This window comes from Myotis myotis, unplaced genomic scaffold (assembly GCF_014108235.1).
Source record: "Myotis myotis isolate mMyoMyo1 unplaced genomic scaffold, mMyoMyo1.p scaffold_m19_p_8, whole genome shotgun sequence".
In the NCBI taxonomy this organism is placed as follows: Eukaryota; Metazoa; Chordata; class Mammalia; order Chiroptera; family Vespertilionidae; genus Myotis; species Myotis myotis.
In genome coordinates, this window is record NW_023416390.1 from 85,257,970 (window position 1) to 85,272,863 (window position 14,894).

At 40.6% G+C, this 14,894-nt stretch overlaps 1 protein-coding gene across 3 annotated transcripts in view; it reads left to right on the forward strand.

Annotated features, from left to right (window-relative positions):
• The first annotated feature begins 681 nt into the window (after positions 1 to 681).
• The window catches only part of PTPN4 (protein tyrosine phosphatase non-receptor type 4), a 239,265-nt gene continuing 225,052 nt past the window's right edge, over positions 682 to 14,894 (forward strand). Inside the window, exons 1-2 of one of the 3 annotated variants that reach the window (XM_036319444.1) lie at positions 682 to 1,224; positions 4,124 to 4,224. In XM_036319444.1, the coding sequence (XP_036175337.1) occupies positions 4,140 to 4,224 (85 nt within the window). In that variant the 5' untranslated portion in view covers positions 682 to 1,224; positions 4,124 to 4,139. Of the gene's footprint in view, positions 1,225 to 4,123; positions 4,225 to 14,894 lie in introns of those variants that run through there. The other 2 variants (XM_036319448.1, XM_036319446.1) reach the window with 2 other exon arrangements.

A 14,894-nucleotide genomic window follows, 5' to 3' on the forward strand; every position in this document is an offset into this window, starting at 1 on the left:
TGCATCTGTCTTATCACCGATGTTTGTATTTTCAATAAAATATTCGAATGCACCTGGGAAAAAATCCTGGAGAGATAACACCAAATTCATATGTGTTACTGGAGTTAATTAATTCATTTTTTTAAAAGCACACCATCCTGTCACATAGAAGACACCCAAACATGTTTCATAAATGAACGTTTATTCTTTGTTTTAGAGACTATATTTAGGATAGGAAATGATTCTAAACTGCATACTAAACCTATATTCTCTGTTAGCACGTAAGTTGTGAAGACCTGGCCCAAAAGGTCTGATTTTCCCCTTTAAAACTTGGGTTTCGAGCCCCTCCGACCGGTCGGTCCCCTAGGTCAGTAGGCACAGCGTGGGGGCGGGGGGGGGGTTGTCGATGTTTTAATAACCAATCGCTGCGGGGCCAAGGGGCGGAGCCACAGCGCCCCGCCCCCTCCTCCAAGCACCCTCCCCGCCCTCACAGGTCCGGCCTCCTTCGCACCTGCGTGTCCGCCGGCGCACTGGCTGTGCCACCGCTCCCTCCTGCACTAGCGGGAAAGGCGTTTGGCCTCACCTCTCGCGAGATCGCCTGGTGCCGCTGCGGCCGCTGCTCCGGGGCGCTGACTGGCGGCGTCTGCGCAGCCGCCATGTTCGGTTGCTATGCTGTGGCCCGGGAGACGGAGTGTGCTTGAGGGAGGAGGAGGAGACCTGGGAGGAGGAAGAGGGGGAGGAGGCGAGGGAGGCGGGAGACCGAGCGCCTCTCGCATTCGCACTCAGTAGCGCAGCCCGAGAGTACCCGCTCGCTCACGCCGCGCCGCGCGCTTTTCCGCTCCTTACGGCCCCCCATTGTTCTCCCAGGACGCCTGGGTCCCCGGGGTGGAACTCGGGCCTGAGCCGGGGAGGGGAGAAACTTGGCTTTGGCCGAGGGTCGGCGGTTGGGGGCCGGGCCCCTCCCGGGGCTCCCCTCCCCCACGGCACTTTTGGGGGGTGCGGATTAGGTCATCCCCGCAGGGAGGTGGGAGCGCGCACTCCGGTCTCCCGGCGGCGCCGGCCCGCGCGCGGCAGCCCCGCAGGATGAGGTGGTGCCGGCCGCTCCCGGCCCTGGCGCGGCCGCTGCGGCGGCGGGTGCTGGGGGGGCGCTGAGGGAGCCCCCGGCGCGGCGCGCGGACGCGCTTCTCCCCGCCGCCGGGCCGCGAGGCTTTTCTCCAGCCGGGAGGACGCGGCTGTGACTCGAAGGTAAGAGGCTCTCGGGTGTCGTGCGCGAGGCTGTTACCTGGGGCGAGTGTGGCTCTTGGGAAGCGAGCCAGGTAGGGCCATCCCGAGGTGCCAGGTTAATTTAAAAGGCAGGGGAAAGGGGGCCCCCGGCCCCCCGCAGCATGCAGCCCTCCTTCCGGTAGGTACCTCTGCTCTCGGCCCCCGGGGTAAGAGTTGAGATCTGTGACAGGTGAGCGGAACAAGGGATGGGATGGGTGCGCCACGGGACCCAAACTCCAAGGAAGGTTTTAGAATCTTCTGAGTTTTACAGCGCTGATAGGAGGCCCCCTTTTATTTTATTTTATTTTTTTGATTGGCTCACATGAGCGCGGCTTGCAGGCTGCATAGACGGACTCCCTACGGTTGAAGTTTGTAAGTTTCATGATCCTACCGGTATATACTTGCATTTAAGAATCTGTAGTTGGGGGGGGGGGGGGGAAGTTGAGATGTAGCTAAAGAGACGTGCCGATGCATTTCGCAGCGGTTCCTTAAAATGGAACAGCTTACAATTGAGCAGATAATGTTTGCATGTTTCTGAGAAACTTAGGATGGGATTGGGGTTGCATTATTTAGGGGCACCACTGCGATCTGCACCAGGACCATCTGTAGGATTTTCAAGCCCTTGTTCTAGGAGACCCTGTACATATATACTATGCCAACTGCTTTTCGAATCAGGAAATTTGAATGCTAATAGATTTATGTGACCAGATTTTAGACCCAGTTAAAACAATGCAGTTTAAAACATGTTTGGGGGTGGAGGGACCCCGGAAAACCAATGTATTCTTCTTGTAAAAGACGGTTTAAGTAGAAAGGAAGACTGGCCTTTTTTTTTTTTTTTTTTTTTTTTTTAAATCCTGATTTTGGATCCTTAAGGAGCCTGAGAAAAAATTATTCTTTTTTTTTTTTTTTTTAAATCCTGATTTTGGATCCTTAAGGAGCCTGAGAAAAAATTATTCTTTTTTTTTTTTTTTTTTAAAGCGGGGAGGAGACAACCTTAAAATAAATGATTATTCAGAGCCCAAAGTGTGCTTAATGGGAGGTAGATAGGTATATCAGTTACATCTTGAATTTGATGAATATAAATTCAACCTATAAATTTAAAAAAAGACTTTATAAGCAAATGTTTGTGTATTTGTACAGAATGTCTTTACTAACTCGTAATAAAAGAGTGCAATCATTTTGTGGACCCCACCATTTTTGGTCAGAATAAATTCGTGCTCCAATTTACCACAAAAAACTCTCTTTCTTCTTTTTTTTTAATGGCACACATATCTTTGTTACTGTTTTTGCACTGAAACATATGTGTGGTCCCATAATATGATCTTGAGTGGTTTATAAGAAGAGAAACATGTTTTTGTTTTTGTACATGGGGATATTTGTTATTTAGCTCATCTATTTTAAACATTTGGCAAAAGATTTTGAAAACACAAGGAGCCACTATTTTGTAGTTTGTAAATAATATCGAGTAGTTTAAAGTTTATTAAGATAGAAAAATCACAGGTTCCTCAAAAGCAGCAATGAATGAGCATATGCCTTCCTTATTGCTTATTTTCTAACCTGCTTAGCTTGTAGGTATTGAATTGTTTCAGACTTTTTTCTTGTGTTCTAATTGAATATCTTCAAATGTTCCTAGTAACTTTGTTACTTTAAATTTGTGACACCCAATTTCTAATTTAGGCTAGGCATAAAACCAGCATTGATTGAACACACTTGCTAAAAATACTTTCTGGGTCAGATGTATTCAGAATGCAGCCTCAGGAAAATTCATTGGAACTATTCTACCGTGACCAATGTACACTTCATTATTATTGAAGGATTTAAAAAAAACTGTAGACTCTTACACAGGTTGTATAACTTCAGGCATAGAAGCCTTTTTTTCCTCTTAATGTATAAAATACCTTATGTGGGATAGTAATAAAAACCTAAATAATTTTCTTAAATATGTGTGAACCCCCATGGATTATTAAACTCTGTGATTTGTATATTAAACATCTTTTAGTTTTGTCTACTAAACATAATTTGAGCTGTAAAGGACAGTACAGTATGCGGTGCTATCTACTTCCTATTTATGACATTCTAAATTCTATAAGGGATCAGTGGTTTTTAGTAATCTTTAAGGAGCAAGATAAGAGACTGCCAGATAATTTCAAGGCGATGCTGTTACTGACTTTTGTTGAGAGGACTTTTTTTTCCCCCTCTGAGAGTTAATATGGTCAGTTTTAAATAACAAAGTTTTAAAAAATATGTAGAAATTTTGTTTGGTAGAAGTTTGGTGGAAATTTGGTGGAAGTTAAGACATATGTTTAAAAGTTCTGCTTTAATTCTTTATGTTATTAGGAATATAAAATTGGTAATCTCATTAGAAACGGCAAGTTATGTGACTTTAGCTAAATATGAATTGTTCCCTCTAAATAAAATATAGTATTGGCAGAAATTTACTGGTTATAAACTGAGTTGAATTTTGTTGTTTTTCTGGGTTAATAACATGCATGTTGTAAAGTTTTTTATATGCTGTAGTCTAGTTTTGTTAAATTTGTCAGTTCACTAGATTAAGCTGTGAAGCCTTGAATACTGGTTTAGCATTCTGGAGATCCTTTCCCCCTCCCGGAAAGTAGTACTGTAGGGGGAAAGTGTTATTTCTTCATTTAACATCCAGTTATTAGTACAGATGGTGCGAAGTAGAAATGTTGTAGAATCGACTTTATTGGTGTAGAATTACATTACTTATGAACAGTGTAATATATTTTCCTTTGTATGATCAGTCAGTATAGTGATATTTAAAATAGGATGGAAAACAGAGGGGCAATTTATTCCATTCTCTTCCACTTTATTAGAGGCATTTCCCTCTACATTCATTCTTAATTTCATTATTCCTAAATAGAAGCACTGGAAGAGAGATGCAAGTATTTGAAGAAATTGGCAGGAACAGAAGAAAATTAGGTACTGTGGATTATCTTGAAGGGAAGGAAGATACTAATTTGGGTGAGTTGTTGTGTTTGTATCTTTTAACAAGGAGGGTTATATTGAGGAGTAGGGGGAAAAAAGGATCCAGAAGGGAAGTGTTTATTGTCTTTTATGTGCCAGACAGTATAAAGGGGCTTTTCGTGTTATCCCACATAATCTTCAAGTACACTTTGTGAGGAAGGTATTAATAATCTCCTGCTTTTCCCTTCTCCTCCCCAAATCAGGGCAAGAAGAAATTAATTTGTCTAGGATCACACTGCTAGTAAGTAGGATTCAAATTAGGTCTGTCTGGCTCTGAAGCTTATTCTTTAGATCATGGTGCCAGGTGAACTTTCTGCAGTGATGGAAGTACAGTAAGTCTAAGTCCTCACTTAAAGTCATAGATTGCTTCTGTGACTTTAAGGAAAATGATGTATAATGAAACCAATTTTACCATAGGCGAACTGATATAAAAACGGGTAAAGTTCTTAAGGCATCTCATCAACAAAACAGCATTAAACTAAACGACGTTATTCTTTTTTCTGCACTGTCAGATGTGGTAGCCATGTGCAGTATGGAACACTCAAAAATGTGACTATTGTGCCTGAGGAACTGAATTTAAAATTGTATTTAATTTTGGCCCTGGCAGGGCAGCTCAGTTGGTTAGAGTGATGTCTGATACACCAGGGTTGCGATCCGGATCAGGGCACATAAAAGAGTCAACCAGTGAATGCATAAATAAGTGGAACAACAAATCAATGTCTGTCTGTCTGTCTGTCTGTCTCTCTCCCCCTTAGTCTCTCTAAAAATCAATTATAAATTTAAAACATTTGTATTTAATTTAAACCAGTTTAAATTTAAATAACCAGATGTTGCTAGTAGCTACAATATTGGACAGCACAGCTTTAGATCTTACTGCCTAGAAAATCTGAGTTTTAATTTTTTAATATTGAATCTTTTAGCTGTATATGACATTAGGCAAGTTATTTAGTTCTTGAGCATCAATTTAATTCATTTTGAAAATGAAGAGGTGATCACTAAAAGGTTATCTCCAGCATCCTTCTTGCTCTAAACTTATACTTCCTCTGTCCCATAATGATAGTAGCAGTTGATGAATGTAATTTGTCCCATAATAATAGTAGCAAAAGAAAATAAATATAGAATGCAACATTTATTATCAAAAAAGTAGATTAAATTAAACAATAAATTAAAAATAGTACTCCTAATTTTTATTTTGAGTGTTCAGATAGTTTCTGGATTTTTCAACAATTTCGTTACTGCATTTTAAACTTGTAGGTAGGATCCCTTGGCTGCAAAGCTTTGCTTTCCCTGTCTGCGTGAGCTTAAAAGTTATTGGAGCCGTCGTTCTTCATTGCTTCCAGCATAACTTGTTGAAGTGACAGAAACGTATTATCCAGTATTTCGGGAGAAATATTATCAAAGGCTAATATGGTGCCTCTTCTGCTAAGAGGAATATGTCTAAGTTTTTTAAATTTTTCTCCATAATCTTTGCATTTACGTCCACAGTTTTGTTTTTTCAAAGAATCAACATTAGCATAAGATTCTCCTTGACAATTATTTTCGGAAACACGTTTCCAAATCCTTGATATGGTCATTCTGTTGCACTTAAATTGTTTTGCAGCTAACGTAATTGCACCTTTCTGCAACTTTTCCTTTTTCTATTGATGCATCAATAACTGGACAATTGCAACTCGATCTTTGCTTGAAAACTTTTTCATCTTTTACAATGGGTTGATATTCAACAGAAATAAAACAATTGATTTCGATCAGCGGATAAAATTAGAAAAATAGTTATAATTCGTAATAATTAGATTAACCTAAAAATTGAAAGATGTGTCAAAACAAATGACAGATGTCATGAAACATTGATTTTGATCGAAGGTTTCATAATTTTGCGCTACAACATAACTTACAGCTGCATTCGCCAATAATTCCCGTTTAAATATTCACTTGCTACTATTATTATGGGACAGAGGGAGTATGATTCTTATTAAAATGTACAGTGGCATTTAATATTCACAAACATATCTGAAAGTCCTTCCTCCCCAATATACTCACCCATTATATAAAGACTAGAGGCCCTATGCACGAAATTCATGCAAGAGTAGGCCTTCCTTCCCCCGGCTGCCGGCACCAGCTTCCCTCTGGCACCTGGGACCTGGGCTTCCCTCCAGCCACAGGCAGGCACCTGGGACCTGGGCTTCCCTCACAGCCCTGGCTTCATGAAGAAGGTTGGCCGGAATGATGTCTGGTCTAATTAGCATATTATGGTTTTATTATTATGGATTTTTATTGTTTAGTCAGTTTCTCTTTTTTACCAGAGTACGTATAAAAGATAATGGATTATTCCTCTCCATCCCCAGTTGTTTGGTGAAACACTGTGTAACCAAAGGCAGTACCTTGGAACAAAGTTTGGATCTTTAAAGACCATATTTCAGCATGCTACCTTCCCATTTAAGAATATGGTATAGTTCTCTGTTGCTTATCAGATTAATCCCAAACTTATCTGCTTGGCCTTGAAGGCTTTCCACCAACTTCATCTCACCCTGTTTCTCCTTCTTGCTTAAAAAGAAAACATTTTTGTTTTTTCCTTTGCCCTTGATTCCTCAGTTTAAACATTCCTACCTGTCTCCAATCCATATGTCTTCTCTTCAAGTATTCCTCAAAATTCACCTTTTTCTGGAAGAATGCTGTTTAATCCAGTCATAATGACTAGATTTTGAATCCTGGTAATAAGCACCTTGGGGTTAATATGTGATTGTTTAGATATTTCAATTGAGTACATCCTTCTTAAGTTTTTATGTTACCTACTCTGTCTTTAATGAAAATGTAAAAAAATTAAAATTGGGGATTGTTTCTTTTGTTTTGCCTCATGAGTTTAGTCTATTGTTTATCAATTCTGCTTTAAAAAGTTGCTAATTTTTAAAAAGGATAATTAGTGTAACAACATTCACCCTTAATCACCACTCTAATAGATGTTTTTGTTTCCTTCCAGGCAGTTGTCCATATTTTTAAAAATAAAGGTGTGTGGTAGAGATATAATTTGAGTTTAATATACTGGAAATATTATATATCAGGGGCAATGTAATGTAGGGAAAAGCTGACACACTTTGGAGTTAGATCTGGGTTGGAATCTGGTCTCAAAATCCTTGGGCAAATTATATAACCTCTGAGCTTACTTCCTTAACTATGAAATTAGGATAATACTTGGCCTTGAATTGTTGTGAGGATTAAGGTACTCTATATAAAACATCTGGCACTATTTTTTTAAAAATAAAAGAGATCAGTAGAGTAGCAGATAACATTTCTTCTCATTTTTCCGTTCCCATTGTCATAACTTGAACAGTTGCTTCGACATTTCACATGATTTATTGATCAGGTGATTGATTTAGTCATTTACCTTTTGTTAAACATTTTGGTTATTTCTAAAGCTTCCAATGTTATAATCTGCATTGAATATATTTGTGCTTGTTTGTTTCCTCAGTCTAAAACCCTAGGACTGGGAAAGGGGTCCAGTGGTATGAATATTTCTATGACAAATATTTCTTTTATAAAACAATGGGTGTTCTTGCTTTGGAAAAATGCTAATGCTAATTTGGTTGTAAAATTGTACCTCATTGTTTTAATTAATGTATTCTGAAAAATTGGTTGCCCTTGCCTGTGTGGCTCAGTTAGAGCATCGTCCCATCACAGAAAGGTCACGAGTTTCATTCCTGGTCAGGGCACATACCCAAGTTCCAGGTTTGATTCCCCAGGCCAGGTGCATGAGAGAGGCAATCAGTGAATGTTTCACTCTCAAATTGATGTTTTTTCTCTCTCTCTCTCTTTCCCTTCCTCTCTCTCTCAAATCAATAAAAAAGCATGTCCTTGGGTGAGGATTAAAAAAAAAAAAAGAAAGTAAAATATTTGGCTTATTGGTGAATTATGTAGTGAACATTTATATATAACTCGAGGCCCGATGCACGAAATTCATGCACTGGGGAGGGGGGGGGGATCCTCAGCCCGGATTGGGAGAGGGGGCCGGCCAGGCCAAGGGACCCCACCAGTGCATGATTAGGGCTGGAAAGGGAAGCGGGAGGTTGGCCAGCCAGGGAGGGTCCATGGGAGAGCTCCAGGGCCTGTCTGGCCCGTCTTGCTCAGTCCTGATGGGCCAGACCTCAGCAGCAAGATAACCTACCAGTCAGAGCGTATGCCCCCAGGTGGTCAGTGCATGTCATAGTGACTGGTTGACTGTCTTCCCCCTGGTGGTCAGTGCACGTCATAGCGAGTGGTTGAGCAGCCTTAGCATATCATTAGCATATTATGCTTTGATTGGTTGAATGGCCGACCAGACACTTAGCATATTAGGCTTTTATTATATAGCATGTTAATTAAACATTTGAATGTCTATTATAGGGATCAATGATAAACATGATTTTGCCCTTGAGCTCAAATTCTAGGTGGTAACACATGTCAACAAACAATTACAATTCAGAGTGACAGGTGTAATAAGATGTGGGGGAAGCAGCAGTAGCATTTGAGCAGTGTCTTGGAGGATGAGTTGGACTTGATCTGGATAGAGAGAACAGCATGTACAAAAAGTCAGAAGTATAAAAGGATGCATAGTGTGGAGAAATGCAAGTTTTCTTGTACATGTCTGTCTCTGTCTGTGGGATGGGTATTGGTATCTGATTTTGTGTGTGAATCTGTGTGCATGTATGTGTGTGTTAACTATGGTAGGAGAGGAAAGGTTGTGAGGCTCCTTGTTTGGGTGATGAGTGGGATCATATTAAGACCTTTAGAACAGAGCTTTCCAACTAGCTGGTAGGCCATGAATGGTTTACCATTAATGCTAAGAGCAAGATGCCTGTCAGTCTAAGGGACTGGGCATATTGGAGCCCCCCCAGATGGTTTCTTTTGACCTTGAATCATCTCCTTTGCTTGTCCCAGTGTGCTGAAAGCATTTTTTCTTTGATGCCAAGTTGGGCAAAGGATTGGTAAAAGCACTGTTTTAGAGGCTATAAGTATTGGAAAGTTTATGATACCTACTCATCCCTGCCATTCCCACTGTGTAATAAAAAATAAAACCAGTACTAAATCCTAAAATAAGCATAAAAGATGTCAAGTCCATCCATCCCACCCACCCCCAGTAATTACTACTTCAATGGTGTGTGTGTGTGTGTGTGTGTGTGAGAGAGAGAGAGAGAGAGAGAGAGAGAGAGAGAGAGAGAGAGAGAGAGAGCGAGCTTTTTGGTGCTTCTGCATTGCTAGTGCCTTCACACATGTTTAATTTTCCTCTTAGAAAATCAACATTTACATTGGGGAGCAATTATAGGTACTTATTAAAAGAACGATAACATTAGATTAAGTTTTGAAAAGGAACTCCATTTTTTAGATAATGATGCAAGGATGTAAGGATGGTGCAAAGATAAGGTTAAAATTGGAGCAGAGAGACCAGTGAGGATGCTCTTGCTGTGGTCTAGGTGAGAGATAGTAAGAACTGGAAATGGAGAGATGTGGAAATAAAAATTGGATTTGAAAAACTGAAAACTTATTAGGTAGTTTTTCTAGAACTGAGAGTCCATTTGGATGTAGGGGAAAGAGGAAAAGAGTGATGATGACTTTAAGATTTTTTCATTTGAGCAGCTGGGAAGGAAAGGCCAAATAATTTTTTTTAGTACCTGTAGTAAGCCAGGCATTTTGCACCAAGGTCATCATAAGTTCTTACTGACTTTTAAAAATTAATTTATTTTAAAATAATTTCAAACCTACAGAAAAGTTGCAAAAACAGTATAAAAAGCCTCCAAATTCCCTTCAACCAATTAATTTTTTCTTGACCTATTATTGCAACTTAAAATTTTTTTAAATAAGACTACTTTTTTAAAGCATTTTTAGGTTTACAGCAAAGTTGAGGAGAAGGTACAGAGATTTCCTATAAACCCTGTTCCCACACATGACCTTCAACCAAATTTTAACATTGTACTACATATATACTATGTGTATATACAAGACTAGAGGCCTGGTGCACGATATTCGTGCACTGGGGAGGATGGGAGGGTGGTTTCTCAGCCCAACCTGCGCCCTTTCACAGTCAGGGAGCCCTTGGGGGATGTTGGGCCTAAGCTGCAGTCAGACATCCTTAGCGCTGCCACGGAAGTGGACCACTGCGCTCATCAACCGTCAGCTCAATTCTGGCTGAGCGGCGCTCCCCCTGTGGGAGCACACTGACCACCAGTGGGCAGCTCCTGCGTTGAGCGTCTGCCCCCTGGTGGTCAGTGTGTCATAGCGACCAGTTGTTCCGCCATTTGGTCGATTTGCATATTACCCTTTTATTATATAAGATATAAGATAAGATGAGCCTGCAATATCATGTATTTGGCTCACTGTAGTGGGCTCAGTGAGGCCTTCCTTTCCAGATGCCCAAAGACAGAATCTTGACATCATCTTTGATCCTTTTCCTCTTTGTGATATATCTTACTGGATTCTCAAATTTCAGCAAATGAGATCTGATTATCTCATTTCTGGTCTCTTATTTTTATTACTGCTTTCAGTCATTTGAGAGGAATACACCATTTCTAATCTCATTAAACTTTTTCTGAACCATTTGAGAGCAAGTTGCAGACATAATGCCCATCACTCCTAAATAATTTAGTGTGTATTTACCAAAACATGGACAGTCTCTTATGTAACCACCAAATCTGGAAGTCAACATGATACAACACTACCTTCAGATCCCCAGATGCCATTCAAAATTTTCAACTGTCCCAGCATTGTCTCTCTTTACTTCTTGGTCCATGGTTCAATCCAGGATCACACATTGCATTTAATTATCATGTCTCTAGTCTCCATCAGTTTGAAATAGTTCCTCAATATTTCTCTGTCTTTTATGACCTTGACGTTTTTTATTCTGCTATAATAAAACTTAACTTTGGTCCATCCAGTGATTGCTCATGGCCATACTGAATGCATTGTTGGCAGGAATATCATAGAAATGATATACTATTCTTAGAGTATTACGAGGAGACATACATTGATATTTAACTTTGAACACTTAACCTTAATACCTTGTTAATTCATGTCTGTCATAAAGTCATCATTTTTCCTTTTGTAATTGGTAACTCTTTTTGTGGGACGATCTTCAAGACTGTGCCAGTATTCTGTTCCTCATCAAACAAACCTCTATCCACCAGACTTTGGGTCCACTGATGACTTCTGCCTGAATCAGTCACTACTATGAAGGTTGCCATCTGCATTTATTAGTTGATTTTCTAGTGAAAATTAAAAACAGATGTTTCCCTTTCCCCCCATTCATGCACTCATTTATTTACATAAATATGTACCCATGGATTTTTGTTCTATTCAGTGGGTTTTATTAGTTACCACATTTTATTTTATTTTGATGCGCAAATTGCCCTAGATTTGGCTAATGGGAGCTCGTTAAGGTGGCTCCTGTGTCTTTCTGACATGTGCCATCCTTTGAGTATTTCCTTACTTCCGGGCACGAGATGTTCCAGACTTATTTTTGGCCTTTTCCTGTCCCAGCTCTGGAATCATGGATTTTCCCAAGGAATCCTGATTTCTTTTCGTGGAGGTGGTATTTAGAAATGTAGATTTGGATGCCTAATGTGCTCATTCTGTTGGAGTATCATTACTTCCAGGGTGGGCAGAGGTAGGAAATATGTGTATATAGGTACACATCTGAATCTCTTCCTACATCTGTGTATATGTATTTTTAAAAATTCACACTGATACATCCAATTCTAATCCAACCCCTGATGGTTCTTTCTAGTCTTGCCCTTTCTGTATTTATAAATCTCTTCTCCAGCAGCGAGAAATTGACTCCCATTATCCTCAGTATATGTACTTATTTGCTCAAACTCGTATATTTTCTAATCTCCCAACCCCAGGCTAGTTGTCCCTTCTGCCACCTCTGAGGCCTATGGCATGGGTCCTCAAGGATGTGTTCCAAGTTCCTGCTAAGAAGGGAATGGAGCTTCTCATTTAATCTTTTTATTTCCCTCATTTAATCCAAACAAAAATTTGTTACAAACATGTTATCTCCAGTTTTAAAGGAGAACATAGCTGAAATTCAGAAAAATGTGTGGCTCTGGGCATGTTATGTAAATAGTAGAGCAAATATTTTGAATTCAGATATGCATGAGGCTGAAGCATCTTTGCTGGGTTGTTTTTTTGTTTTGTTTTCCTCCTGTACTGCATAGCCTCTGACTACCTGAAAATAGTTTAGAATTCAAAATGGCAGGGTTTAGGATGGCATATAGGTGGTTGTTGAAGCACCAATTACTGCTTATGAAGTTTGTGTCAATTTAGGAAGAGAGTCACTGACAGCCCCCTACCACTATTATTTAAAGGTTAAGAGTTATCAGGAAGTGAAGAAGCCAGTAAAGAAGATAGAATGGTGGTGAGAGAGGAGAGTCTAGTTGTGTGGTAAAAGGTGGTAGAAGGAAGGAGTTACAGGAAGGTGTCAGATGCTGAAAGAGATAACAAAAGTGCTTTGAATGTGACTATTGAACAGTTATCGATGACCTTAAGCTAGTTGGTTTTCAGGTGTGTTTAGGCAGGCTAGCTGTATTAGAATCAAGTGAGATACTGATTAAAATGATCAGTTGCTCAGGTTTCATCACACACCTTTTGGATTATTAAAAGGATGGAAGAGGAGTGAGGAAGAGTTGCATAGGAGATCTGCTTAAATGAGGTATACTAAAGTTTAACATTCATTGTCTTATTAGAGGAGTTATAAGACGGGTGTGATAAGAAACTAAGTTGAGGAAACTAGACGTACAATGAATAGAGACTAGAAAACTCTTAAGAAATGTGGTCATAAGAGAAGAAGAATGATCTTTTGTGTCATGAAGAATAGGGGAACAGAACCAAGAAAAACAAATTTTTTTAGAATTAAGAGAAAGCAACCATAAGTGGTTATTTGAAAAGTGGGTAAGTAAAACTAGGTAGCAATACCTGCTATCAAAGAAATGAACAAACTTTGTTAAGTACCTGGGCTGGCTCCCTGATCCATTTCATATGATTGCCATCTTATGTTGAGTCTTTGGAGTGATCCGAGGGTAATTGTTAATCTTATTTTATTAACCCTTTGCGGTCGTTTGTCTACTCTCAGCCACCAAAGCTTTTTTACCGTTCCGGTCATATGTCTGCTCTCAGCCACCACAGCAAGGAACCGTACGAATCTTAACTCTATTCATTCATGTATCAGTTCATAATTTCTCTGAAAGCTCTTAAGTGTCTAAGCGACCTTGTCACAAACCAAAACATTGCCCCGACAAATTGTAGATATCGAAACTCAATATAAACAAACGTGGTCGTTCCACACTCGCCATGCAAAACACCGTGGCGAGTCAGTCGCCTTTTGAGAGTGAAGAAATCGACAAGCTTCGGAGATACTTCACAGAATTTCAAATAAAGCTTTACAAATTACGTTTAACTGTAATTAGGCATTCTCGCTTGTTAAGATATTTCAAAATAAAACTCCAAAATGGCAAAAAGAAAGTTACTGAAAGAAGTGTACTGCGAATCTGAAAGTAATGATGAAGTTTTATTTTGGCACCTTGATTACTGACTCTGACGTAGAAAGTGATAACGTTTGTAGTGATTCTACTAGTAGTGACATAGTTCCAAAAAAGAATTAATAAATCTTGTTTATCCTTCATAATCTTGCATGTTATGTATCACTGCTCTTTCAATGGAAATTAATTCCGACCAGTACGACACCCATGTCCAAATTTAATATGACCGCAAAGGGTTAATAGTTAAATTTATATCTTTCCTTTTTTGTTAAACAATTGTTAATTAGAAGAGCTTTCCTCATTTTTATAAAAACTTGAATTTTTTCTTTATTATTGAATTTATTGGGGTGACATCCTATATAATAATCCTATATGATAAAAGGCTAATATGCAAATAGACTGAATGGTGGAACAACCAAACAACTGGTCGCTATGACATGCGCTGACCACCAGGGGGTGCACATGGTAGGCGTTGGCCGTGATGGGATGGTGGAGGAGGTGAGCTGGGGCGCCAGACCAAGGCGGGGTGCTGGTCACTGTCATTGGGGCAAGTCTCTGGTGGTTATTAAATTCTTTACTCCCTCACACCGCAGTCCCTCCCGGTGCTCACACCTGCTGCTGGCACTGGAGCCGCAGCTCACACGCACTATCGGCACCCAGTGCTGGCCCCATTCGCTCAGTGCCATCAGTAGGTGCGAGCGGGGGCTGCAGGTCCCAATTGCCCCTCAGGGCTTCTCCACGTGCCCCTGCTATAGCCCAGCTTACACCCACTGCTGGTGCCGGTCCTGCTTTTGCACCCTCAGCTAGTGCTGGTGCCGCCAATCACACCTGCTGCCAGTGCCCAGCGCCAGCCCTGCTTGCACCTATTGCTGGTGCTGGCCCCAATCACTCCGCACCATCATTGGGTGTGAGTGGGGCCGGTGCCATCAGCATGTGGGAGTGGTGGTGGCAGGAGCTGGGCTGCTGGCAGATGGGGGATCGGACCAGAGGCTGTGACAGGAGGGGCCGGACAGGGGCGCAGAGATGGGCCAAGACCCAACCTGTGCCCACTGCAGCCTCACGGCCCACAGTTCCTTTCAAAGTGCATGAATTCGTACACTGGCCTCCTAGTTGGTTAATAAAATTATATAGGTGTCTGTTGTACAATTCTATAATACATCATCAGTGTAT